We start from the raw sequence: 27110 nt of genomic DNA on the forward strand, positions 1-27110 counted from the left end.
TTCCTGTGCAGCAATTTGATGAAGGCCTGTTTCACGCAGTGTCCTCTTAACAGCTGATGTTGAGATGTGTCTGCTACTTGAAGTTTGAGAAGCATTTATGTGGGCTGTAATCTGAAGTGCTGTTAATTGGCGATTTGTGAGGCTAGTAACTAATTTATTAATTAACTTCTAACTTTTGGTCTTCCATTGCTGGGCCGGTTCTCATGAGAGCCAGTTTCATTGTAGTGTTTGATGGTTTTTGCAGCTGCACTTGAAACTTTCAAAGTTCTTGAAATTTTCCAGACTGACTGACCTTCATGTCTTAAAGTAATGATGGGCTGTCTTTCTCTTTACTTGGTTGAGTGATTATTGCCATAATATGGATTACTACAGTAGTGGAATAGGCCTATTTGCTATATATCAACACCACGTTGGTACGCCACAACTGATGGCCTCAAACACAACCTTTGACAAGGCTCACCTTGATTGAAAAGCATTTGAGGTGACTACCTCATGAAGCTGAGAGAATGAGTGAGCAAAGCTGTCATCAAGGCAAACAGTGACTACTAGAATTCTAAAATATAAAAGATATTTTGATTTGTTTACTACATGGTTCCATATGTGTTATTTTATTTTCATGAGACAAACTAACACCATGGCTAACACACTTGGGCTGCGGTCGAATAGTCTTTTTTTCTTAGAAAGGTTCACTGAATGAAATGACCCGGAAGTATCTAAGATGCAGCCATGATAAGAGCTGGTCGCATTCTCTAAATATTAAGGACAGGTGCTTCAATGCTTCCTCTGTAATATCCTTTAGCATAGGATACACCTGGACATCCTTTACCAAGGAAAGGAGATAATTCCGTCCCACAATTCCTTGCGGAAGCAAGCGATGCACCATTCACAAACTCAAATGATTACTCACATTACACATCCACAGCTGCCCGTGTATCCAAAGCTGTGTTCAGCTTGTTTGATAACAGGATAAAAAAATATATGGATTATACGTTTTTCATATGAATTAAAAAAAAAACAACAGAAATTCAAGTGCTTTCCCTGTTTTCTTCTTCAAATCGCCATAGGAATATAAATTAAACCAAAACCAGAAAACAACTTTTTCACTTCTACTGTTATATCTATATTATCTGCCCCTACTGCATCAATATAAAAACACTGTCATTGACTATAAATGCTATAAGATAGATAGATAATAAATGAAGTTACGTTGTTGTGCCTCATGCGTAAATGTTTACTGTATGTCTATACTCTATGTATATGTGACATCATAGCAGTGTATAAATAACAAATTCACAAAAAGCATAATGTCTCCTTTAAAAACAATGAAAAAAAACCAAAAACAGAAGAGACCCCTAAAACTTCACATTGTATTCTTGTACCAGAACAGAACCTGTTTCTGCTTTAATAACAGAAAAATCATGATACTCACATTCCATTACACTTCTCACCACTACTCTTAAACCACTGGATTCCATTCATCACTGTGCCGTTCCACTCATTACTAAAGACAGCTACAAAAGCATTGGATTCCCAACTGGACAATTTCAAACTCCCTGTGACCATATCTTTATCTTTATTGCATAAAAATGTGTGCAACAGTACAATATCCTCCTTACATTCTGACAGATGAAAATGTCTGTAACTATATGATGAGAACATATTAGTTGTTGTAATTAACCATCTGTCCTCCAGCTACAATCGCTGTAGTTACATCAACTCTAAAACTATGGAGGTACACACTGATAAACATATGAAAATATTAGAAAAAATGCACTGACTGTGAAATTTATCAGCCAAACCTGCTGGTTAGGTACCATTTACAGGAAGGGCTTCATTACAAGCTTTCAACTCCACAATACATTTAGCCCTGGACAGCGTGATTCAATATAATCACACAATAAATGTGATGCTTTACAAGGCTGCAGCGCAGAGATTAGACAGTAAATAAAATCAAACAGGACAGCAGGTATATGCTATTAATGATGCAAACTGATCAATGGAGCAAGTTAAAAAAAAAAAAAAAATCTTAATGTGTGGGCTTGGTGAGATTGTCAGCTTGGTTCAGTCAGTCAGTGTGCACTTGAGGATGTCAGAGGTCAAAGGTCACGCAGACCAATGTCTCTGACCTTCTTTAACCTCATCCACCAGATGACGGCCCTCTCCTGCCCGGTCTCCAGGAGCAGGAGCCTCCTCCCTCTCCAGTCAGAGGATTGTAGTCTGGAACACACACACACACACACACACACACACAAGCTTGAAACTTTCAACCAGAGAGGGCAGTGAAATACTAGGGTTATGTTACCTTTTAACACTGATCAAGGTGGCAAAGTAGAGGCCACAGGAAATTAATGTCAATAATTGATGAATGAGATCAATTTGTCTATTAAAGGGAAAGCACAGTATACATGGGTGGAGACCATAGAATTATAATTCCAGGTACATTATAAAAGAGAATGGCTGATATTTTTAAAAATTAAAACCACCATATTAAAAAAAAACCAAAAGCAGGAACTAGCGACACACAATTAAAGGGCAGGTTCACAATAAAAAAAAATTGTGAACCTGCCCTTTAACCCATAATTAAATTCCTTCCCACTGAATATTTAAAAGGAGTGTGTGGTTCAGCTCCAGTCCTGTGAAATACATACCAGCACTGCGAAGTGGCTTTTTGTTGTTCTTTGGTTTCAGCACAGCTGTTGATGAACTGGCCTCTTCAGTGGTCTGCAGTGAAATATATTCATCAGATTCAGCAGTAAGAAACTCAGATCATGTCCACACCAATGTGGGCACATTTGAAAACACACGCTGTTCTGTGGTGCTGTTAACCTTGGTTAAGAGTATTCACAAAACTATTATGATCACTATTCCATACTTCTATACCGGAGTAGTCGTCTAATAACGGAGACATACGTCACAGAGACACACCGAAGTGATGCGAGTCAGAGGAGACCAAAGAGAGTAATGTTATCCAGACAGAAAAATCATTCAACTGGCAAAAAAAAAACTGTGTGCTTCTGTTGTGACAGCAGATCAGTATTTAATATGTCAGGGAGTAACGTGCTTACTGCACAGAAGAGAAAACACAGAAGACGCGTTGTGTGTCCTTTGAATCACTCACAGAGGAAGAATTCCTGTCTGAATAAAAGACGCTGCTCAGCATGATCGTTTCATGTGAAAGCAACCCTAACTGCAATTTTCAGGTGACGCGTGCAACAATGCGTGAAATCCATCTATAGTTTAGTTTGAAGTGTGTGTGTGTTTGCATGGAATATGTTTCAGACCTTAGATGAAGAGACTCCTAACCAACTTCACTGTGTACTGCATGACATCAGACCAATGTTGTGATTATTATTATTATTCTTTATTAAAACAATATGTTTGCTTGCTTGAGCTGTTAACAGATACATCAGCTGCTCTTCTGGCAGAGTACTATCTGAGTGTTTGCTGTAGTATTAAACCACACTGTAACCAAAGCTGTCGTCAAATCAACCAGGACAGAAACCTGACAGATTACAACTTTAAGAATTCAATTTACTCTAAAAACTACAAATGGAGAAACTGAAAACACTTTTTTTTTTTTGCACATTTCATCTCTGTGGAGAGGCATAGCAATGTTAAAAGACAAAGTTACAGGTGATGAAACTCACCTGAGAGACTTTTGTGGCTCCTTTGTAACTCTTTCCCTGTTGCATACTCTCCCATATCTCGATTTTCTGCCTCCTCTTCTCTTGTTCTTGCTGCTCAGCAAACACAGTACACATTCAGTTTAGGTATCGTGGACAGACTCATCATCTTGCTGATGAGGACAAACATCGTGCTTCAGTACCGCACCTGTGTCTGCTTCTCCCTGAAGAGGGCTGCCTTGGCGTCCAGCTCCTCTTGCATCTTTCTCCGAGCTGCTTCCATGGCTTCTTGTCTTCTTGCCACTAACACGGCATCTTTAGAAAAACATTTAAAAAATCACGATGATCAAAACACATGTACACACAGAGGATGAAACTGAGTTTTACATAGGTGCCGCAGTTTCTGGACGTGGATCAGACAGACATCATACGGGGGACAACAAGCCCACTCACACAGGAGGGAAGAGGGATGTTCTTCATGGCAGAGACATGTAGGCCAGGATTCTGCAAAAACACTTTTGTGTATACTGTAAAGGCAAATATCTGATGGAAGTGTGTGAGCAGACAGACAGGAGTATGTGGATGGCATTTACATCATCCCTTATTTACATGCATTTGTTGTGTTTAAGATGTTTGTTTTTACTGTACTTTCATATTTCTCTGTTCTCTTTAGACCTGTTGGCTGCAGAGGATGTTTGACTTTTTCTTTTGGGTGGATGTATGGAAGTCTCAATGAAATATAAGAGAACTTCTGTCATATTGACATAGTTACTTAGACATTTGACACTCTTGATTTAAGCGACGATAAAAAGGGGACGTATCATTTTGGTGGAAGTGATGAAGTATAGAATAGAACAGGAATCCTTTATTTTCATTGCAAAGAAGGAATATACAAAGATGAGTGTTTTAAGAACTGCAACAGTCTTCCAAAAAAACATGCTTAAGCAATTGAGAAAAACTGTAATTGGACAAAAACAATCAACAGATTATGAAGTGTGAAAAGAATCATTAGTGAGTGTTTCCTTACTGAGCCACAGCAGAGAGATACAGCATGTCCTGGTATACATGGACACATATATCAGTATTGGAATATGTGTTGTCCGATATGCGCTGATATATTATTTATTTTTTTAAAGTTATATAGGCAACATTTTATGTATATTTGATCCTTTTTCTTAATTCAAGTTTAAAACATACATACATGTTGTTTGTTCTGTGTTCTATATTTATTTATAGTTATTTATAATGATTCAATTCCCAGTGAAGTTTACAGTTTCACTGCACTGATGTCATTTTATACAATTCAATTTATTGTTAAATATACATTACATATCTTATCGCAAGTGTTTGATAAGCACATTTGATATAATGTGCTAAGAGATAAGATTATCAGCTTATATATCTAGATTGGATTTTTTTTTTACTCCTGATATTGGTATGAGCCCCAAAACTCCAGTAACGGCCGGGCCCTATTTATTTTCATCTCCTTTTTTTTTAAAATCATTTCTATCTTACGTCTTGTCCTGTGAAGCACATTATGACGTCTGATCTAGAAGGATATATAGACTAAATTTACTTCTACATCTTCACAGAAACAGTGTCCCATATATCATAATCACTACACAGGAACTAATTCTTTCTAACTGGTGCCACAGAACCTAACAGCTACATACTCTATATCCAATGAAGCTATTTGGCTTTCTTAAAAGGATTACAAAAAAAAAGTAGACTGCAAAAACCAAAAACATTGTAGTGTGATTTTTTTCCAATACTGCTCAGCACTACACTGTGTTTAAAATGGACCTCTAAAATATGAAATTGTGATCTGATCTGACCTTTGTACAATATAAGGTGTTGGTACATGCTGGTACTGACCTTGTGGTGTTTGTGGGAGTGGGCTGCGGGGGTTCTGGCTGGATCTTCTCTTGCTCAGGTGCTGGATGATCAGGTAGACCAGCACAGTCACAGCCAGCAGGTACCATCCATACTCAGACAGAAGATTTCCTGCTGGGAGGGAAATGAGCAAACACTTCTGACTACCGTATTTGTTTATTAAAAACAGATTGCATTAAAATGATGATTGATGTTACGGCTGTATGTGTACAGCTGTACCTTTAACATACAGCCTTGGTAAAGTAGCACTCATCTCATTTCAAGTGAAATGCAATGCAATGAATAAATAGTATGATGGTAATTTGTCCTGGTGAACTCTGATGTGCTGTACTAGTGCCGCATTGAGTTGTTGAAATGTTTTTGTACTTGTGTGTGATTGTGTGGCAAACTATTTATTCATTGTTTTAAGGGCGGGTGTGTTACGGCTGAATGTGTTCCTGGTGCTGTTTGTCCTTTTTCCTCTCCTGACTCTTGCTCCGCCGAGGTCTTCCACACCTATCAGTCCTCAGTGAGGTGCACCTGGTCCAGGACAGGCAGTGGTTAAATGCTCTAGGTTCCTGTTGCAGGGAGAGGCTTCTTATTTGTGGACTGCTGGTCATGCTGCTTCTCCGCCTAAGATTTTATTTAGTGTTGCTGTTATCTTTTACTGTCGTTTGTAGGATCTATTTAGTGCCTTGGTTGTTTTGTATGTCTCTATGTTGATAAATCTCATGGTATTTTCAAAAGTGTTATTAAAGATTTACTTTGGGTCAATAGTGGACTGTTGTTCGCCTCATAGGGCCGACTGAGGGTAATAATGGAGAAGTAATTAACTATCATCTTACGTGTGATATTTTAGATTTACATTTTTGGTTTGTTGAGCCTCAAGTGGCGCAAAGTACTGACGTTAACATCCTGAGAGGACAAGATACACGGGAATCACATTCATGGATGTAAAATAAGATCTTCTAATACATCCATGATAACAGTGCAGCAGCTGGCTAAACTCAACCAGCTGATGAGTGTAATTCATAATATACAGTGCTAACCACTAGCATACTACTTATTACTTCATCGCCAGCCAAGTGGCCATCACGCCTTAAAACATAAAACTCCCAATCGATAGCACAAGATACTCTTTTCCCGTTAACGTTACTATAAACCACAGTATTCCAACATAAAAATAAATGAGTCGTGTTATCATGCCAACTTACCAGACAGGCTGAGGAAAGTCAGATCCTGGTTTTTGACGGGCGCCTTCTCCACCTGCGGCAAGTCACCGTCATCTACATCTGTAATTTCCACATCTTCCATTTCAGAGCAACACTAACGCTGTCTGTGAAGACCACGAAATACGTGTCCCCCGTGTCGATTAGCAACCCGGCTCTAAAATGACTGAACGTGGTGGGTTCTCCTTCCTGTGTTGCTAGCTAACAGACTAGCTAAACTTAAAACGCTGAGCAACATTTAGGATGACGTGTTTGCCTCGTGCTGCATTTCAGTACTGTGGGAAACCCGAGCATTCAGATCATAGATCGTACATTTTATACGCGCGCGCGCGCACACACACACACATATATGTGTGTGTTCTTATTATTACTCTTCTTCTTTACCATCACTATATGGTGGTCGATTTTAGGAGGACGGGGACCGTCCCATTAAAATCATGGGAGAGGAGGTTGGAAAAGTGGAGCCCTACAAGTACCTGCGTGTCCATTTGAATAACAGACTGGACTGGAGGACCGACGCTGACGCTGTGTACAAGAGGGGGATGAGCAGACTATTTTCTGAGGAAACTCAGATCTTTCAATGTATGGGACAAGATGCTGGAGATCTTCTACCAGTCTAAGGTTGCGAGCGCGATCTACTGTGCTGTGGTCTGCTGGGGGAGCAGCATCAGCGCCAGAGGTGCCAGCAGGATCAACAAACTCATTCCCAAGGCCGGATCTATCATTGGTCAAAACCTGGAGACGTTTGAGTCAGTGAGGAACAGGAAGTCACTGGACAAACTGCTGTCCATCGTGAACAATCCATCCCACTCCAGAGACAGAGGGGCTCATTTTCCAACAGACTCATTTAGCTCCGCTGTCATAAAGAATGATACAGGATAACCCCGGGATTCCACCAGGCGCGTGTGGGCCGTGCTCCGGCTCCGACGCGGTTTTGCTCCGTCCTCTGCACAGCGCCTTATTCCACCGGGGGCGTGTCAGAAGCGGAGCGTCTTCACCGCGGGGCAGCCACCCGCCGTTTAAAGTCAGTTGTACTCCTACTACAGCAATTACAGCAGCTTAGTCAAAGCTTATAGAGTGCCTTAAGGCTACCGTAATTACTGAAGTAGCAGGGCAAATAAACTGCCCAATTTTGTTAACTTGCTCAGCTTTCGTTGATTTGGTCACTTTCCTTGATCTTTATGCTTCTGCTATGGTTAAGTGGTCTGCGTAGTTAAATGCTTTCTTTATTCGTCTGTTTTAATTGCGTTTATTGTTGATATACGACCGGTCTGCACGGGGTATTTTATTTTGAAAATTGACCGGATGCTCAATGCTGTTTCTGCGTCTGACTTCCTGCCCAGCTCCATCTGCTCTGTGCTGCTTGACGCGGCCTCCGTAAAAAACAGACGAGGCGCCTATCTTAACCCCTGGGACACTGCACAACAGCTCACCTCTGTGCGACAGGTGAACACATCATTGCACATCTGTAAATATTGTTTTTCATCAGACTTATATTGAATACAGTGTATGTATTATTCATTGCCACTTTGTCGCGTGCACATTATTAATTTTTCCCTATTACTGTTTTTGATGTATATATTTTACATCCTGTAACTATTGAATGTTTGGTGTCTTGCTATGCACACCTGCAATTCTGCCTTTTAACTTATTGCCATTTGTTGTCATGTTATTGTCAGTTCTTCTTGACTATAGTTGACTATGCTCGTGTAACGCAATAATTTCCCTTGTGGGATTAATAAAGTCTATCTATCTATCTATCTATACACAGAGACAGGTGACACATTAAAGGAAAAACTGGTACAGGTTTGAATGCTTGACCCCTACACTGAGGGGATCTGGTGGCTCTGTTATGCTGTGAAGGCATTTTGCTGGTATGGTTTGGGTCCATTTGTCCCCTTAGAGGGAAGAGTCACTAATCAATACAGAGTTGTTCTGAGTGATCATCTTTATCCTATGATGAAACATTTCTATCCTGAAGGGAGTGGTCTCTTCAAGGATGACAATGCCCCAATTCACAGGACACGAGGGGTCACTGAATGCTTTGATGAGAAAGAAAATGATGTGAATCATATGCTATGACCTTCAGTCACCAGATCTGAACCACATTGATTCAGGTAGGTACTTAAAAGGCAGCAACCCCTCCACATTAGAGAGTGGAATTTCTGTGAACCCTTGGAGATATCTTCTTATTATGGCACACTCCTGATAATTTTGTTAATTGCAATTTGGATTGTTTATCCATGATCATAAACTGGCTTTTCAAAACCAAAATGATTTTTCATTAGAAGAGAGACCTTGTTAAACTCTGTTAATTTGACAGGAAAGATCTAAGCTTGGTTGTTCAAAAACACATACTACCATGCTGATCAAAACGATCACCTCGCATATAAATTCCTGAGAAGATTTTTTTCTTGTTGTTGCTGAAATACATTGTTTATTCCAGATTAATTCTTTATGGAGGTGAAAAAAAAAGTAAAATATGATCTCCATGCCAGAAGACTTGGTGATAGTTTGATAGGCAACTCATATGAAAACAGCATCATACAATAATACATTATTTTCCACGCAGTTTATCTTAAAAGTATTGTTTCCAAAAAATCTAGCAAAAAAAAATCAACATATCAAAACCATCTTTTGTAATATGCTTTTTTCCCAGTAATAACATCCCTTTTCAAGTGCTGGTGCTTATTCTTCCAAAAGAAACTGACAAATGTTTTTTATTCTAACACTGCAAATGAATTATTGGGATATACAAAACCTCCAGCTCTGTAGGAGCTCTGTCAGTCAGAAAATAACCCCAATGATGTCATAGTGAGGTCAACAGGGTTATTTCTGCTCAAGCTTGGAGACTCAACATTTAGAACGGGGAGTCTATGTTAGAAATTGGGGCATGAAGTTTGAAAGATGTGTATTCACCAGGTAAGCATCAGAAGAAATGATGCTATAGGTTGCATTATGGGAAATGCAGGATTCCGTGTTCTATGGAGCATGACCCACACTAGGGACAATAAGTCAGGATATCTTGGCCTCTATTGGCTTGATTTTAACCCCGCCCCTTTTTTTTTTTTTTTTTTTTTTATAAAAAGGTCAATCTCTTGTGTGTCCTCCAACTCTAAAGTGACATACTAACAAGCTGTGACACCCCTTCAAAACATAGGACCATTTAGAGAACATATACCCGGGTGGACTGCATTCAGCTGGGAATGTCAGCTAGCTGCTTAAAGAAACTGGTCCCACACAGGAGTATAAGAAATCAGTTTAATGTATGTCATTGTACTAAATAAAACAGCCCTGATAAATGTCCAACACAAAGAAATCTACAACATAGAAAAAACAAAAATGCTTTCAGGGTACTCAGGAGCCATTAACATGTGGCTCTTCATCCATATCTTCTACATCACCCTCTTCATCTCCCTCATCCATCTCCTCTATAGCACCTCCACTCATATGTGCCACCATCTGTGCAGGGTCACCCTCTTCCTCCTCTTCCTCCTCCTCTTCTTCTTCCTCCTCCTCCTCCTCCTCCTCCTCCATCCCAGCTGGACCTGTACAGCACAAAGAGCACCAGATACTGAAAACTGAGCAGTTTAACTTCAAATTAAATGCATTTCAGCAGCCAAACCGGCCTGTCTGAGTTTAGTCGCTGCATCTATTATTAAGTTTACAAGTGAAAATTGAAGATAGACAGTAATAAAGAGATCACCTCACACCAACTGTGTTTAGCACTTAAGTAAAAAACAATTTAAACATATATAACAATATTTTTTTTTATTGTCAAAAATCCTCACGTGCCGAGCCAAACCAGAAGTGAACTCATCCTACTAAGTATTGGATTTGTATCCAAAGCCTGATATATTTTATTCCTCTGTGCTGTAGTGCTCTGTTGTCCAAAAACAATTAAAAACGTGTCTGGGTGTACGGCAGAAACCACTGTGCATGCATGGAAATGCAGTTCCATTTATAGAGCTTCACTTGCTTGTTGTGTACTTTTTTTGTTGATACTACATTATAAATTTCTCAAAGAACTTCAGTACAAAGTCAAGAGTTTGTGCTATGTAGCACAAGCTAGTGAAGCTGTAAAAAGAACCACATTCCCACAGTGCAGCAGTGTGGCTCATTGTTTCTGGACAACAACGGAGGTCTATGGCAAAGAGGAATAAGACATATCAGATACACACACACACACAATAGTCAGTAGATCAATTTATTGTTGGTTTGTTCTTTTTATTATGAAACATTGTAAAAAAACAAACAAAAAAAAAAACAAACAAAAAAAAAAAAACGACTACTACCGACAATTACTAATCTGAAACTAATACTCTGATAGGCTATATTTCTGCCTCAGTGCACATTTTTGAGTGTAACATAGTAACCAGATTTAAGGAAATTTACACTGGTCTCAAAAATTCACCAGCTTTGACAGTGTTTGTGCTGTATTCAGACCAAATCAGGTTGTCTGGCGAAAACGTCAGTCCTCCCATTCATTTGAATGGGGGTAGTGTGTTTAGGCTGTGGACGTTTTGGCCACACGGGCCTGCGGATGGAAAGTTGAGCCAGAGTCAACTTTTAGAGAAATGCAACACAACATTAGTGTGGCTGAAGGCTGCGGTGGCCAATCACAGCCAGAGATCAGCCTTATCAGAGCTGTAAACTCTACCATGAGGGAGAATAAAGACGTCATCAAGAGGAGGGGAGGACATTTATCTCCATCTGATAATGTTAAAAGTAAAGTTAGACTTTGCTGTGTGTGTGAGTGAAAGATTCATGGATTTTATTTTAATTAATGAATTGTGTTATCCTTGACGCTTTGGCAATATTGTTCATCTGACATTCATGCCAATAAAGCGAGCAAGAGAGAGAGAGAGAGAGAACGAGAGCAAGAAGCTGTGGTTGAGTGAGCTAGAGTGTGAATGACGTGAGGGAGCACTGGTAGTGAGACAGCCAGTGAATCAGATCAATAAAACATTATTTTGTGATTGTTTCACAGCCATTACATTCTAGAGCACAAATAAACACACCCACACCTCTGCGCTGCACCGCCTGATTTGGTGTGAATACAGCCTTAGAGTTCTGGAATAGTATGTGGTCAGCACTGACCTTGTCTGAGATCTCGGCCAGGGATCTGACCAGCCTGCAGCATCCCTTTCAGCCTCTCCACCTCTGCCAATGATGAGGCGTTAGCAATCGCATTCTGAAATACAAACACACGCATGTAAATCTCATGTGATATGGTCTGATAAATTCTATTCTCATGGATCATTTTACATTCAGCAAGTCCACTGTATGAGATATCAATCTTAATCCAGGTTATTTTAGTTTATCAATGGTGCTTTATCTCCAGTGAGGTTGTCTGACAGTTATTTAATGCATTACATTATCTACATCAAACCATGTCATTTCAAACATGCTTCAAAGTTACACTGTGACTAACAGATTAAGAGTGAAATATGACAAAAAGGTTAAATATAAGCATAAATGTTCATTGTTGAACTTCACTCAAGGTTCAGTCCCTGGCTTTTTCTGAAGCTTTCAACCACATCTCACCATCTTCATCAGTGGATGGAGTTTGCTTAGTAGTCATGGAGGTTGAATTGTTATGTGACTGTAACCCCTGTCTCTGTTCAAAGATGCTCTTTGGCTGTATGTGAACACCAGACCAAAACTGCTCACAGCATCTACTGTGTAGAGGTCAAAGGTCAGCCTGACCAGGAGTCGGTGGAGGCCTGAATTCACGTCCAACACCAGAGACCAACTAAACACTAAATACACTGAAATACCACAAAATAGAACAGCTGTGCAGTTTATCATAATGTAGCTGATAGGGATCCTCCGAAACAAGTCCATACATAATTGTTATCTACCCATACAGAGTCCCATCTAATACTTTCTACCAAATACTGAAGGGGTTTCAAAAATATTAAGGTGATCAGCTTAAGTTACTGATTTAATATAAATGACAGTTTAATTGGAGGATGTGACACTTGAAATAAACGTGAAGCTAGAAGGTACACTTCTCACTCTGTTGGAGTTCTTCAAGCTATAAAAACACTCACTCCACTTGCGACTATACAGTGTTGTTACAGTGTGGAGCATCTTCCCTCACAAATGATCTTTGGAGGAGTACAGATACTGGCAGCTGGGAGCGCACAAACCCGACTTCATATCCAAACAACAGAGACAAGGGTTACCCCCCGCCCGGATATTAAAAACACCCCAAAAACCCAGAAATACAGTGCTGTTAGAAAATGAACCTTGATGGCTTCCACATCTGCTTGAGACGGCCCCGTCCTCTTCTTCTCAAGCTGCGCTGCCACTCCAGGAGTGAATCTGAAAGGAACACACCCTAGTTAAGACAACAAATGGACACACATGGGCTTCTCTGACCTCTCAACCAGTGTAGTATCTTTTCTTGTGTCAAATAAACTGATACATTGTCCAAAGACAGCAGTCCTGAGCAACACTGAGGTGAATGTTTCTGGCTTCAGATTTAAACGGTAGAGTTAAGGCCAAATTATAGATTTATCACTTCCACCTAGGAAGGTATGTTTGTGCTGCATTTGCTGGGCCAAGAAAACAACAAATGACAAGCTTCTGGTGCTGATCCTGGATTTTTTTTTTTTTTTTTAAAAAAGGATTTCCATGAATTGTGAAATACTCCTAAATCATTTAAAATATGTTTGGAATTTTGTCATAAATGAATACAAATCATTTAAAAAAAAATATGGCAGATCTCACAATTCACATATGACTGTCTGTCACTATGTGTGTGTTCTGATGTGCGCAGACATAGTGTTTACAATAGGTGGTGTCTTGTTGTTTATTGCATAATTTCACCATTTCATCGGCCAGGATGCAGTGGTTCTGAGGAGCTGCTGTCTAACAAAGACTTTCATCTTACGTTTTTGTTCGCTTGGCAATATCCTTTGCAAGTTGAGCACCTCGTTTGCCCTTGAACATTTTCTCCGCCTCCTGGCGTTCCTATGACATAATCACACAGTTAAAGTGAAAACCTTCATCCAATACACACTGAGCTTTCATCCAAGGCCAGGCAGGAAAATGCACAATTCACCAGAACTCCTCTGGATGTTAAGGGCATCAACTCCTGGGCAGAAGACTTAAACATTTATTAATAAATGTGACTGTATTTGTGACTGTATGTTCAGACTACCGGCGACATAGCAACAGGCTGTAAGTCATTTTCAATGGAAGCAAATGACACTTGTCACTGCATGATGTGCTACAAATCAGAGTTGAACTGGCCTTAACTTTTTTCAGTGCTCCAATGACACAGTGAAGTGTCAACCAATCATATGTTTTTGTTTCACCATTTTCTACTCCCCACAATTCATGTTCCATTCCATCTATAAAAAAAAAAAAAAAATAAAAAAAGGAAGAAAAGGTGATATTTGTCATTAGCCAGTTCCCTGTGCCATTTAATCCTTTTCATTTAAGGTGACACTTAACAAAAAAAAAAAAAAAAAAAAGCAGCTTGGCAGAAGGTGGCAGCTATTGTGGGAGTACCAGGTATGTACATTGTAAACACACAATGGCTAGCTGTGGTAATGTTATTTAATCATACTAAATCGTGTTTACTAGCTATTAAAAGATAATCATAAATTACTATGGTACACAACTCCATGACGACATAACCACATCAAGGAGTGCTTGAGCAACACTTCAACAACACCCCATGAGTGTGTGTGTAGCTCAGTCTCCCCTCGTGCAAACAAGGACTGACAGAGAGCAGAGGAGAGAAGCATGTTTCAAGTGGTATCCCTAGTCTGCAGCCAAGACTCCATGTTATCTAGGGTTGCCCCCTCATAGTCGACCAAATCGTTAGTTGATGAGAAATCATGGTCGACAATGTTTTCAGTCGCTTAGGCCGTATTATGACCAAATCAGGCGGTGCAGCGAAAAACACCAGTCCTCCCATTCATCTGAATGGGGGTAGTGCGTTTCGGCTGCGGCTGTTTTGGCCTCTGCAGTGCCACACCAGACCATGGCCGGAAAGTTGAGCCAGAGTCAACTTTTAGAGAAACGCAACCTGTCGTCACTGCGGCTGAAGGCTGCGGTGGCCAATCACAGCCGAAGATCAGACTGATCAGAGCTGTAAACTCTGCCATGAGGGAGGACAAAGACGTTACAAGGATGAGGGGAGGACATTTATCTTCATATGATAATGTTAAACATAAAGTTAGACTTTGCTGTTGGCTTCTCGACTCATTTTAAAAAAGCGAGCGAGCTAGAGCGTGAATGAAGAGAGGGAGCGCTGGTGACAAGAAAGCCGGTGAATCGGATCAATACAATGTTATTTTGTTATTGTTTCACAGCGGTTACATTCTAGAGCACAAATAAACACACCCACAACCCCCCACCACACCTCCGCTCGACCCTGCGGCTGAACGCTGCACTGCCTGATTTGGTCTGAATATGGCCTTAGTCGCAGGAAAAAAACAAAAAACAAACAAACCTTCAAACTGCATTCAGTACTGCACCTCGTCATTAACAAGACTAGGTCAGAACCTCGTATATAGCTGACTGTGTATGAAACACTAGAGGGCTTTAATTTGAAACGACAGATACAGGAAGCGGTGACATCCGGCCGAGACATGTGATGTTACTTCACTCAGCTGACCAATGGCATGACCTCATCACTAGGTCAGTCAGTCAGAGGACAGCCATTCGCCTTTATAGGGCTGGTTCCTGCAGTACAGCCAAAAAGTTATTAAACTATGTTGGGCAGGAAATCATCCCAAGTGGTGGGATCATTTTGAGCATGTAAAGGACGACCCCCAAGAAGGTGTCAAAGATTTGTTACTACTGTTTTTGCTTCCATCTACAATACATATAACTGATGAGATGATCTGTGACATCTCATGCCACATGTTGAAATACTGTGGAGGGTCAGTAAAGACTGGTCAACAGCTCTGCATATCACATTACTTCACATTTATAAACTTATTTCCCATTTACAAGCAATCAAAGATGTGCACGCAGCAGGGGGACATAACCACATTAGCCACATTGTACAAATAAAGCAACTTGCTGGAAACCATTAAAATGTATTTTCTTTATTTTATTTTTTTTTAAATCTACACACCACCTTTAGAAGACGTCTGTCAGCTCTGAATGTGTCCCAAACCATAAACCGGCAGTACAGGTAAAAACACAGAAGCCCCCCCCCCTCACAAAAGCAACATTAGCATGAAAACAATAAAGTAAAGTTTGCATATAATTCCTGCTGTTTGACTGCACAGAACAGATGTATTCATTCTGGTTATGTTCATTAGCACTAAGAAAAACTGCTGCTGCTGCTGTTGCTGTTTCCCCCTCTTATACTAGACAATAGATTGCAGTGTATTACTGATCAGCCACACAGGATCATGACAAGACTTTCTGAAAGATTAGAAACATAACAATGCATTTTCCACCCAAAGCTGCCAGTTTACACTGACACACATTGAAACTATATGTCAAACTGATCACCACAAATATCACAAACATTCACACCCTTCATTAAACAGCCTTAAACACGCAGTAACAGTACAGTAAAATCATCTCTGAAGCCAACGCTGAGTTCTGAACTGTGAGCTAACCAGAAGTTTTCCTTCTTGAGATAATGAAAAATTTCTATCCGTTACTTCTGCGATTCGTGCGGTTTAAACTTCATGTTGACTTCTCATAAGCTCTCTATCACTCTAGTTAGCTTTCTGCCCCCCCACCTGTGTATGCATCACACTGATGACTTTACTCAGAAACCTGTCTATTGGGACTTTCAAAAACTGGTACGACTGACCTCCTCACTTGCACTTACCTTGAGCTTGACCTTCTGGAAGTCAAGCACACGGATCTGTGGGATTTTGTTGATGACATAGAGCCTGTAATGCTTCTTGTTTGTCACTGGATTCCTTAACAGACTGGAAAATCAGGGATTTATCACAAAACATGTAGAATCAGAATTCAGTGTTGAACAAGTCAATCATAACTTTATCTTTTGAGTATTGATCAGTAATACCTGAGAAGGGTCAATGTCTTCACTGTAGCCAGTGGGTCTAAGTCACCCTAGAGATGAAAAGATAATGATTCAGAAAAACACACCATGGTAAATGAAGCTACCGACTAAAAACAGTGAAACAGAACATCTGTGAAGTTTAACCCAATACAACATCCCTAAAATAAATTCTACCATTATGTGGCTGACTGTATTCAGTTGTTTGTTGACATTGTCAGAAAGATGATAATGCTACTTCATGTTTATTATTGAGGTCATAGTGGGTGGTGGTGGTGGTGTACTGGAGTGCATTATACTGAATGGGGGGAGGTGGGGTATTAGGAACACTTTTCAATATAACATATAGTAATAATAAACAAAATGCGCAAACTTTTGCATACAACTGTACACCAGTTATACAGGTTAAGGCCATCATACATTATACAGCTGGAGTTTCTAGCAGTCCTTCTTTTGTTGAAGATGTAATATCATCAGTACCATACACTGAATATAACTATTGTGTCATTAATTCGATTCGAATCGATTCTGTAGGGGATATTCCTCTAAATCATTGATAAGTGATGCAAAATAAACGTCCTAAAAACTCAGATTTAATACCATTACCAAAAACACATAATTTGATATTTTTGTACATATTCTGGGACTTAACCAGTTTGCACCAGAGTACATCCCTCTGAACTGTACAAAATGCCTTATTGTAATCAATAAAAAGAAACAATACAAATGAATAATATGTTTCAAAAGAAAGATGTGATGGAGTAGCTCTTTTTAAACCTCTGGTATTTCAGTGTAATTATGATCTAAATGTAAAAACCCATAACATTCCTATGGTTCTGTTGTACTGCCTACTGCTAAAATGTACTCACCAGCTCCTGAATATTGTTGTTTGTGAGAACCAGTTCTGTCAGACTAGGCAGAGACTGCTCCAGATTTTCACCTATGCGGCTGGAGAAACATTTGATAGGGTTACAAACATGCAGCCAAACAAAACAAGCCAGCAGCTATGGCGTCACAAAGGTGGCTTTGTAGAAAGGCTGTTAATGCCAACCTTGTGCTTGTCTAAAAAAAGGTACTCACTGTGTGCAAAATAATAAGTGAGCCAGTTAATGTGCCACGTATTTTGTTCATTTTGTTATCCCCTCAATCTATTTCTCCCAGAGTTTGGTTCAGTGTTCAGACCTAAACAGCACTGTGTTAAAAACAGGCTGTGTTGGTGTGGGTGTGTTAGTGAAGGTACTGGTACTGGTGTGAGGTCTTGTCAGACACTAAGACGCAGCACAGACCAACATCAGCTCTGCATGAGAAAAGGTAGCTTTCTCATTCATTTTGAATGGGGCAATGTGTTGATGAAGTGGGGTTGCCAAAACAGAAAGGTTGGCAAAAAATGTAGCAGTTTCCTGGCAAAAAAAAAAGTTGAACCAGGCTGAACTTTTGCCCCAACGCAACAGCCCAGAGCTCCACAGTAGAAGACTGCATTGGGATTGGGATCCTGCAGGACCCAAGGCAAATTTTGCAGGAGCGGGTGGTTTTAAGTTTGCTGCAGGTGGGAGTGGGCAGTCAAAAAATAAACAGCGGGTCCCGAGATTTAGCCAGCACTCCAGACTGACTCTCACAGAGCTGGCCTGAGTGCTCAGTCAGCGCTCCTCCTGGTGCCCTCTGACATCACTATGATACAAATCACACTCTTTACGGCAATATGTTTCGTCATTTGGAGTCTGTCCATCTTTTGTTCAGATTACATTGATAAATTACTATTATTGGTTTCTACTCGCAGAGGTTTTATTGCACTTACAGTAACATAAAGGAGTTTAGCTGTTGTCAACTCTCCAAGTCTACACCGCTGTCTGTATCTTCTGCTGTGCTGCACACATGGAGGGCTCAGCCCTGCCCACACTGAGAAAATGCAGAGAAGAAGAGAGAAGCAGCAAGATAGCAAGCTGTTTCCAAGGCAGTGTGTGCACAGTTTTGAAGCAGCAGGGGTTCTGACTTTTGCCAATGACAAGTTCCTTATTTTCCCCGGCATCAGAACGGGTGAAGATAGCAGTGAAATTTACTTAAATTTCTTTCTCCGCTTTTATTGTCATGAGCTTCGAGGAGACTATGTTTGTCATTGAGAGAAAATAACTTTCTGTCTCCATCATGATTTCAGTGTGCTGTGTTTTTCCATAGGTTATGTATGAAGAGACCCAAAATGAACACTGTATGTGGACTATTTGATTTCTATAGGCAAATCATTTTAAGATCATAAATTTTCTACTATAGGAGTGATTCTGTCTCAAGCTTTTTGATCCATATAAGCAGCTGATCACTTGTAACTGTGATCACTATGAGCGGTTTCCACTGTATACATTTAAGCACAGCTTTTAAATAAAAGGCTTCACTCCAACACAGAAGTGACCGTGAATAAAATAGGGATCAACCTGAAACAGGTATTTTTGTAAAAGTCCCTCACAGTTCTTCTATTTTATGTTTCCAAACATGAGAAAGTGATGCAAGTGCGAAAAGACACTTGATGGAACCGTCTTTCTAGATTTTGTTGCCGTCCGTCAGACATTCTTTGACACGCAGCTAAATTAAGCCTGACAGTTAGCCTGCCACAGAGCAGGCTAGTTCTGCTGAATATGTTACCATAGTTACTGAGCTGGAAACCATATAAGCCGCAGTGATGGAACAGAGCTCTCACTTAAAAAAGCGAGGCTTATTGAAATAAGCCAGGCTTTTCCTTTAGCCAGCTGGATGGAACAGCCCTCAGGTGAAGTTGATGACAACTAAATCCATTATGTTTCTGTAAGTGCAATAAGAGTAATTTAATTTAATCCATGCAAAGGATGGACAGACAAGGGGGGGGGGGGGGGGGGGGGGAGATTACAAGCCTGTTACTCATCAAATCAGATATGGTTTGATCAAGACTACTGTCTGGTAAGAACGCATCCATTCGCTAACATAACAGTCCACTTACACATAAAACGGGCTTCCAATTAGGAATGTGTTTGTTACAAGATTAGATAGGAAATTTTTCTAAACTATTCTGTCATTTCGCCCTAGAGACGGTACCACAGAACTGACAAACTTAAATATCAGCCAATTATTTTAAGACAAAGCAATATTAAAATCACATCCCTAAAATAAACCATACAGTGCTGAAATGCTCCTTGGTTCATCTGAATATGCAACGTCTACGTGATTCTTCTTTTTTTATTGGAACATCATTTATTTTTCCATTCATGACATTTGGGGAATATTGCATCTATAACTTACCAAATCCTGTTGTTGTTCATTAGTAATGTTTTGAGTCTTTTGAGAAGAGGGAAACCGTCCAGTTTTCTGACTTCATTATCAGAGAAGTCAATGGTGTCAAACTGGTCCAGAGTAGCTCCAAGGTTTTCAAGCACTGGGATTTTATAACCTGTGAGATGAAAAAACATCAATGCTGAGGAGAAAGTGACAAAAGGCATTAACAGATTGTTTGTTTAAACTGTTTGTTATTGCTGTTATAGTTTGGTTTGTTAGGGCTGCATTCACACCAAATAAGGCGGTGCGGCGAAAACGTCAGTCGTCCCATTCAGCGGCTCGGCAGCGGCCGACGGACAGTTGAGCCAGAGTCAACTTTTAGAGAAACGCAACCCGACGTCACTGCGGTGGCCAATCACAGCCGGAGATCAGACTGACAAGAGTTGTAAACTCTGCCATGAGGGAGCACAAAGACGTTACGTTACTAGGACGAGGGGAGGACATTTCTTTTCGCTTGATAACGTTAGTAAAGTTAGACTTTGCTGTCGGCTTCCCGAGTCATTTTTCAAAAGACGAGAGAACAAGAGAGAGAGCGCAGCTGTGGTCGAGCGAGCTAGAGAGTGAATGAAGAGAGGGAGCGCCGATAGCGAGAAAGTCGGAGAATCAGATCGATAAAACGTTGTTTTCTGATTATTTCGCAGCGGATATATTCTAGAGCACAAATAAACACGCCCCCAAACCCCACACACCTCCGCTCGACCGCCTGATTAGGTGTGAATGCAGCTTAAGGAATAGGGCAGAGCATACGCGAGTGAGTGGCAAGAGAGCGAGCGTCAGAGAAATGACAGTGAATGTGAGCAGAGCAGAGAAAAAGGTTGTCAGTCTGGCAGTAAATGCACAGTGTGTCAGTTAATTTATGCTGCAGCTTGTCAAGACCATGAAAAATCACGTCTATTGTTTCTGCTGAGAAAAGTGAAGGGCTTGGCTCCGAAGTTAGCAACAATAGTTAGCCCAGTTTAATAGAGAACGGAGAAATGTGTAGTTGTCTGCTAAGCCACCCCCGCCAGGCCAAACCACTCAACCCAGGGGAAACACTGTATATACACACACATACAGTATAGACCTAACGTTACTTTTTTGCTGTTCATTTCAAAGTGCAAAGCAAGCATTTATTTGTCATGTTTTTAATGGAATCGGGGTGAGGCCTGCGTAACGTTAAAGCCTTAACAAGCTCAACTATGTTGATGAAGAAAGTTTGACTAACCTCGTAAATCCAACTCTCTGTCTCTCACAGGGTTAGTATATTGAGCAGCCTGCTCAATTAGCTCCGCAGATAATTTCACCATATCGAAGCGTATAACAGACGTTACAGAGATTCTTTCTTTTGCAGCAGTCGTTCGGCGCGTAATGCTGCAAACACGCTTCTTCTTCTCTTTCTTCCTTCTTCCGCTTCTTTTTCTTCTTCTTTGAGTTTTAATGGCGGTTGGCAAATTAGCCTATAGGCGCGTTACCGCCACCTACTGGACTGGAATTTGGAACAGTAGATTGGCAGAAAAAAATCTCTGTTATTCCTGTTACTGTCAAGTAATTAATTAGAAGATTGCGCAATTTCCATTATGTCTTTCCTAGCAGATTCCCTAATGTAATATTGTGTTTTTCAGCACTTAGTGCTGATATTAATTCCCCTCTTTCTTCATCATACCTGTTGCAATCTATTAGTACATGTTTGACAGTTTCTGTTTCATTACAGTGTGTACATAATCCAGTATGGTGGTTGCCTATTCTATGGAGTGTTTGATTTAAACCTGTATACCCTATTTGCACATGGGTAATAACTATCTCTTCCCTCGGGCTCCTGCCCTGTATTCCACCGTCAACATGTTTTTGAATACTGTAAAGATGTCTTCCTTTGTGAATTAGGTGGTGTAGTATTCCTGCAAAGCTTTGCACATATAATCCTTCATGATAGTTTTAACCTCTACTTCACGTAACGATATTTGTATGTAAATTAACTGTAATTTTAATGTTTAGCCAATATGTCTTCTGTCTCATTTCCTTCCATCCCTACATAAGCAGGAACCAAAAGGAAGGAGACATCCAATCCCCTATTATTAAAGAATTCAGTCAGTCAAAGAATTGACTTTAAGATATTGCTGTTGGTTTATAAAGCACTAAATGGTTTAGGGCCAAAATACATCTCTGATCTGCTGCTACATTATGAACCATCCAGACCTCTCAGGTCGTCTGGGACAGGTCTGCTTTGTGTCCCCAGAGGAAAAACTAAACATGGAGAAGCAGCGTTCATGCTCCACATATCTGGAACAAACTCCTAGAAAACTGCAGGTCTGCTGCAACTCTCAGTTCTTTTAAATCGCAGCTGAGGACTTTCCTGTCTGCCGCTGCCTTTCATTACACCACATTGAGGGTTAATATTTTACATTGCACTGTTACTTTTATTCTCTTGTTTTATCTGTCTTATTCCCTTTTAAGCTTCTTTTTATTTCCAAATGTAACACTTTTTTAATTGTTTTTATATGTCTTTTTACTTGTGTTGCTTTTATATTCTGTTTTAATACCTTTTATGCTCTATGCAAAGCACTTTGAATTGCCTTGTTGTTGTTGAAATGTGCTATACAAATAAACTTGCCTTGTTCCTAACTGAATGAAATGACCCGGAAGTATCTAAGTGGCAGTCATGATGATTGCTGGTCGAATTCTCTAAATGCTAAGGAAAGGTGCGTCAATGCTTCCTTTCTAATCTCCTTTAGTATAGGGTACACTTGACTATCCTTTACGAAAGGAAAGGGGATAATTTCGTCAATTCCTTGCGGCAGCAAGCAATGCACCATTCACAAACTCAAATGATTAAACCCACATTATGCATTCATAGCGGTCCATGTATCCTCCGTCCGAAGCTGTGTTCAGCTTGTTTGATAAGAGGATAAACAAATATACAATGCGTCACACATTTTTCGTATAGATTAAAAAAACAGAAATTCACATGCTTTTCCCATTTTTGTTTCGTTTTTGGGGGGTATTTAAGAATCCTCCCACTATAGCTCAACCAGGAAACACTGTCAATAAACATTATTTAATGCTAGATCCTAACCGGTCCTGTCTGCGTGTCTGGAGTTTTGAATAATCAATGAAGTTAAGCTGTTTTACACTTTTTCTTTCCCTGTACAGTGTTTCCCTGTTGAGCTGCAGTGGAAAGATCATAACAAAATGAGGGAATTTGGCACTAAAACAACTGTAATGTTGCTTGAGTTTATTAAATACTTGCAGGGATCATCCACATTAAGAGACACTGTGCACATTTACGCACCAGGCACAGCAGCGTAACTTCGTTATTTAAATCACCAGACATGCCATTTCTTCACACAAAAAACGGCAACAAAATAATACATTGTATATTTGTTTATCCTGTTATCAAATGAGTTGAACAGAGCTTTGGATGGAGGGGACACACGGACCCACAGCCTGTATCAACCATAAAAACTTTAAAGCACAATCAAGTCAACATTTCAAGGTGTTTGGGTTTGTATGTGTTGGTTCTTAAACTATTGTATGCACAGGCTAATAATAGATCATAATAGGCACATTAACCACAACACAGAAATCTGTTCAAGAGAAAGGGATATGAGACATTTTTAGTCAGATTTAATTCATCATGTTTGAAACTTAAGAATGACGATATGTGCCGTAGTAACATGTTCTGCCTATCTTTCATACATTTAACTTTTATTTTCATAAAATAATTGGGATTCAGGAGGATGAGCCTGAGCAATAATTCTCAATTTGATAATTTCGTTTCAGTTTTGTGACTGGTGGCCTGTATTCCTTTTTTCAGTATAATTCTGACCTTGGTTATGAAGTGATATTTTTCACCATGTTGTGCACGTTTATATAGCCTGCATGAAACAACACGGTAAGAATGACCGAGGCGAAGTATCTAAGATGCACTTTTTGTAGTCCATCTTCAAAACATTGTAGTTTCACCATGGCAGACCCACAAACATCCACCATCACATAATTACGTCGCCCAGTGTAAGTGGAATCGGATTCTCTTAGCACCTCAGTTGTCTTTTCCTAAGTCCTAATAAATTCTCCTTCTCATCTTTCCTTGACCTTGTGACATTTCCCATGGAGGTCAAGGGAAAGTGGTTAGGAAAAGACGATGGGAGGGACTTTTCGACTGCAGCCAAGTTGTAGCCGTAGTGTCACTATTTCAGTGTGTTTTCAGTTCATGAAAGTTAATTGTAACATTTTGGTGGCCTAAAAAAGTCTTGTTCAGTGTTTGGTTGTACTAAAATACCCTCTAAAGAGTAGGATGTTCAATTTTTTCTGGTAGGTTAATTTTGTTTTAATGGTTTTAAGCCTGTTTTTCGCTAGTGAACATTAGTATTAGCATTATCACAATTAACCATAGACTATGGGTACATCTCAAGTCTCTTATTTGATATTTCCTCACTCTTTGATCCTCACTTGAACCGTCCACGAGATAAATGAGAGCAGCCTTCACGGAAGTCTTTTACCGGCTGAGACACTCCCTTATTGACAACCAGTTATTCTCCTCTTCTCATTTCTCAGTTTGTACATCCTTGATTCCTTCCCTCGCCTCCTCTCCTCACGTCTTAGTCCCTCCCACCTGAGATGCAGATGGAGGAGGTGAGGAAGAGACACAAGGGGAGAGGAATTGAGGTAACAGGCATTTAACAAAATGAGACATCCTTGCTTCGGAGCAAGCAGCAACCTCTGGGCTGAAAAATGAAGCCAACGTGGAAGTGCCAAAAATCTGCATTCTATCTAATGGCCATCGGGGGTGATTCCACTGGCTGCAAAAAGAAGTCCAATTGTATAGAAGTCTGAGAAGATGACCCGACTTCTGTCTTGATTTATTACCTCAGTAAACTGTTTCCTAATGAGTTTATGGTCTCAATCGCTAGTTTCAAGTCTTCTTCAATACAGCATGATGTTCATTTTGTAAATTATGGTCCCATTTAGAGTAAAATAGATGATAAAGCAGCATATGCCTTAGGATGGTGCTACTCTGTGATTGACAAGTCACTACTATGGCGATAACGTTGCTTACATAACGTAACCATGATGTATAGGCGTAGCTGCTGCTATTTCACAGTGTGTTTTCAGTTCACTAAATTTGTAACAATTTACACACACACACACACACATATATATATATATATATATATATATGTCTTTTATATATTTTATTGTGTGAAGCACTACAAATGGTTTGTATATTCCAGCTGTGTGTCATGCCTCTTTTATATGTCACAGGATACACCTGTGCATCCTCGCTCATAGCTCCTCCGGCAAGCCTCCTCTATCCTCTCTCCCCCAGATGCTTTTTAGGAATTGAGACATCCTTAAACATGACGCACTGAGATGGATTTCTGGGTCACAGGCAGGAAGACGGAGGAGAGAGGAGATGAGAAGGCATAAAACAGTGAAATGAGAAGAGCCCTTGGGATGTACCCTATGCCAAGGATGCTTCTTCTTCTTCTTTGGATTAGACGGACTAGATGCTACCATGGCGTATTGCTTCCCTCTACTGTTACTGATGTCCCTTTTGACAGTTATTTATATTTTGTTATATAGTCCAATACTGTACAGATATTCCAGCAGTTTCTTCATTTAAGTCCAGTTATCCAAGTTGAGTAAAGTGTGCAGAGTAAAAACTGTTTCTACAGCTGCTCCCAGGTCCCTGAAGAGCTTCCTCTTTTGAAGTGAGTAATTATTGCACTGGATGAGGATGTGTCTCACCGTCTCTGAGTCTCCACACTCATATTTAAGTTTCCCAATCAGGGCAAGCCCACTCCTGAGCCCACAATGCTAAAGCCTCAATCTGGATATGACAACTGAATCTTTTCCTTGACAGGCAATTGCTTTTTGCTTTTTCCACTGTTTTCTGTATTGCAAAGTGAGACCTCCCCTTCTTTTCTTTTCCCATGTATTCTGCCACATTTCTTTGACTTGTTTATGATTGAAGTATATTCTGACAGTCCATATTGTAGGGAAATTTCTACTCTGTCCTCACGAGCAACATTCTTTGTCAAGTTATCTGCTTCCTTGTTTCCCTCCACACCCATGTTTGCTGGTACCCAAATAAAAACCCCTTCACACCCTGCCTTGTGAATTCTGGTATTGTTTGATAAATCAGTAATAATAATAAGTCAATATATCCGGTCTGGACTTGGATTTGATTTCTCAAATAGTTAAAGCTGCTGTTGAATCACTGCGTATGACTGAGTTGTCTGGTTTACTGTCCTCTACCCACCAAAGTTCCCATAATATTGCCAGCATCTCTGCTGTGACTACTGACATCTGGTCTGATATTCTATGTTCCTTTATTCTTAATTCAGGAATGGTTATTCCAAATCCCACTCTCCCACTCCCTGGATCCTTTGATCCACCTGTATAAATCTGTAAATACAATCTCCATTCATGTTGCAGATGGGTCTTAACTTCCTTGACTAAATCTCTTGATTTCTTTCTCTTGTGATTTGGCAATTTCTTTTTATATCCAAATATCATGTATTTTGTTTTGTCTATGGATATTTTGAAGCCCCACTCATTGGCCCACTCAATCACCTTATCCAAAGCTCTTTGAATTTGGGTGAAAACATAAGAGAGATTCCTTTCGTGCTTCCAGATGGCCCCATCATCTGCAAATAATGAAAGACCACATTCTTTTCCCACTCTGCTAAAGATTCCATTGACTAAAATGTTCAAAAGGATAGGGCTAGTAACACTTCCATGAGGGGTTCCAATCTCTACCTCAAGTTACCCAGATGAATCACTTCAAACCCTCACCTGTACTGACCTGTTGCATTTCCTCTAGCACCAGCCCTACCATGTGTTTAAATAGATTATATCCCAATCCATCTCTACCTAGAGTGGTGTCTTTGCCATGATTTATAGCTCTTTTCAATTCCTCTAGTGTGAAAAACACATTGATAGCACAAAAAATATTCCAATTAAAGAAATGCTTCCATCACTCAATAATGATAAAAATGGCTTTATTTTTTCCCAGTGCTCTCCAGTGGATGGAAGATAAGAAAAACTTGACATTAATGTTTTTTTTTGCAGGACAGGCAGGCAAGCAAACAATTTAGAGGT

The 27110-nt window shown here is 40.0% G+C and overlaps 2 protein-coding genes across 3 annotated transcripts; both read right to left on the minus strand.

Annotated features, from left to right (window-relative positions):
• Positions 1 to 1556: 1556 nt before the first annotated feature.
• selenos (selenoprotein S) lies at positions 1557 to 6999 on the minus strand. Of its 2 annotated transcripts, none has more exons than XM_044345790.1 (6): positions 6710 to 6999; positions 5499 to 5627; positions 3832 to 3938; positions 3648 to 3737; positions 2649 to 2721; positions 1557 to 2217 (listed from the first exon to the last, which is right to left on the minus strand). In XM_044345790.1, the coding sequence occupies exons 1-6, from the start codon at positions 6807 to 6809 to the stop codon at positions 2138 to 2140; spliced, it is 579 nt and encodes a 192-aa protein (XP_044201725.1). In that variant the 5' UTR covers positions 6810 to 6999; the 3' UTR covers positions 1557 to 2137. The 2 variants fall into 2 exon arrangements, with proteins under 2 accessions (XP_044201725.1, XP_044201646.1); XM_044345711.1 differs by having other exon boundaries at positions 5499 to 5630; positions 6710 to 6998.
• Positions 7000 to 9971: 2972 nt separating this feature from the next.
• Positions 9972 to 21428, minus strand: snrpa1 (small nuclear ribonucleoprotein polypeptide A'). Its single transcript, XM_044345902.1, has 9 exons — positions 21235 to 21428; positions 19998 to 20145; positions 17606 to 17684; positions 16743 to 16789; positions 16542 to 16644; positions 13626 to 13705; positions 12979 to 13054; positions 11825 to 11918; positions 9972 to 10272 (listed from the first exon to the last, which is right to left on the minus strand). The coding sequence occupies exons 1-9, from the start codon at positions 21314 to 21316 to the stop codon at positions 10082 to 10084; spliced, it is 900 nt and encodes a 299-aa protein (XP_044201837.1). The 5' UTR covers positions 21317 to 21428; the 3' UTR covers positions 9972 to 10081.
• Positions 21429 to 27110: the final 5682 nt, after the last annotated feature.

Source organism: Thunnus albacares, chromosome 1 (assembly GCF_914725855.1).
Source record: "Thunnus albacares chromosome 1, fThuAlb1.1, whole genome shotgun sequence".
Classification (NCBI taxonomy): Eukaryota; Metazoa; Chordata; class Actinopteri; order Scombriformes; family Scombridae; genus Thunnus; species Thunnus albacares.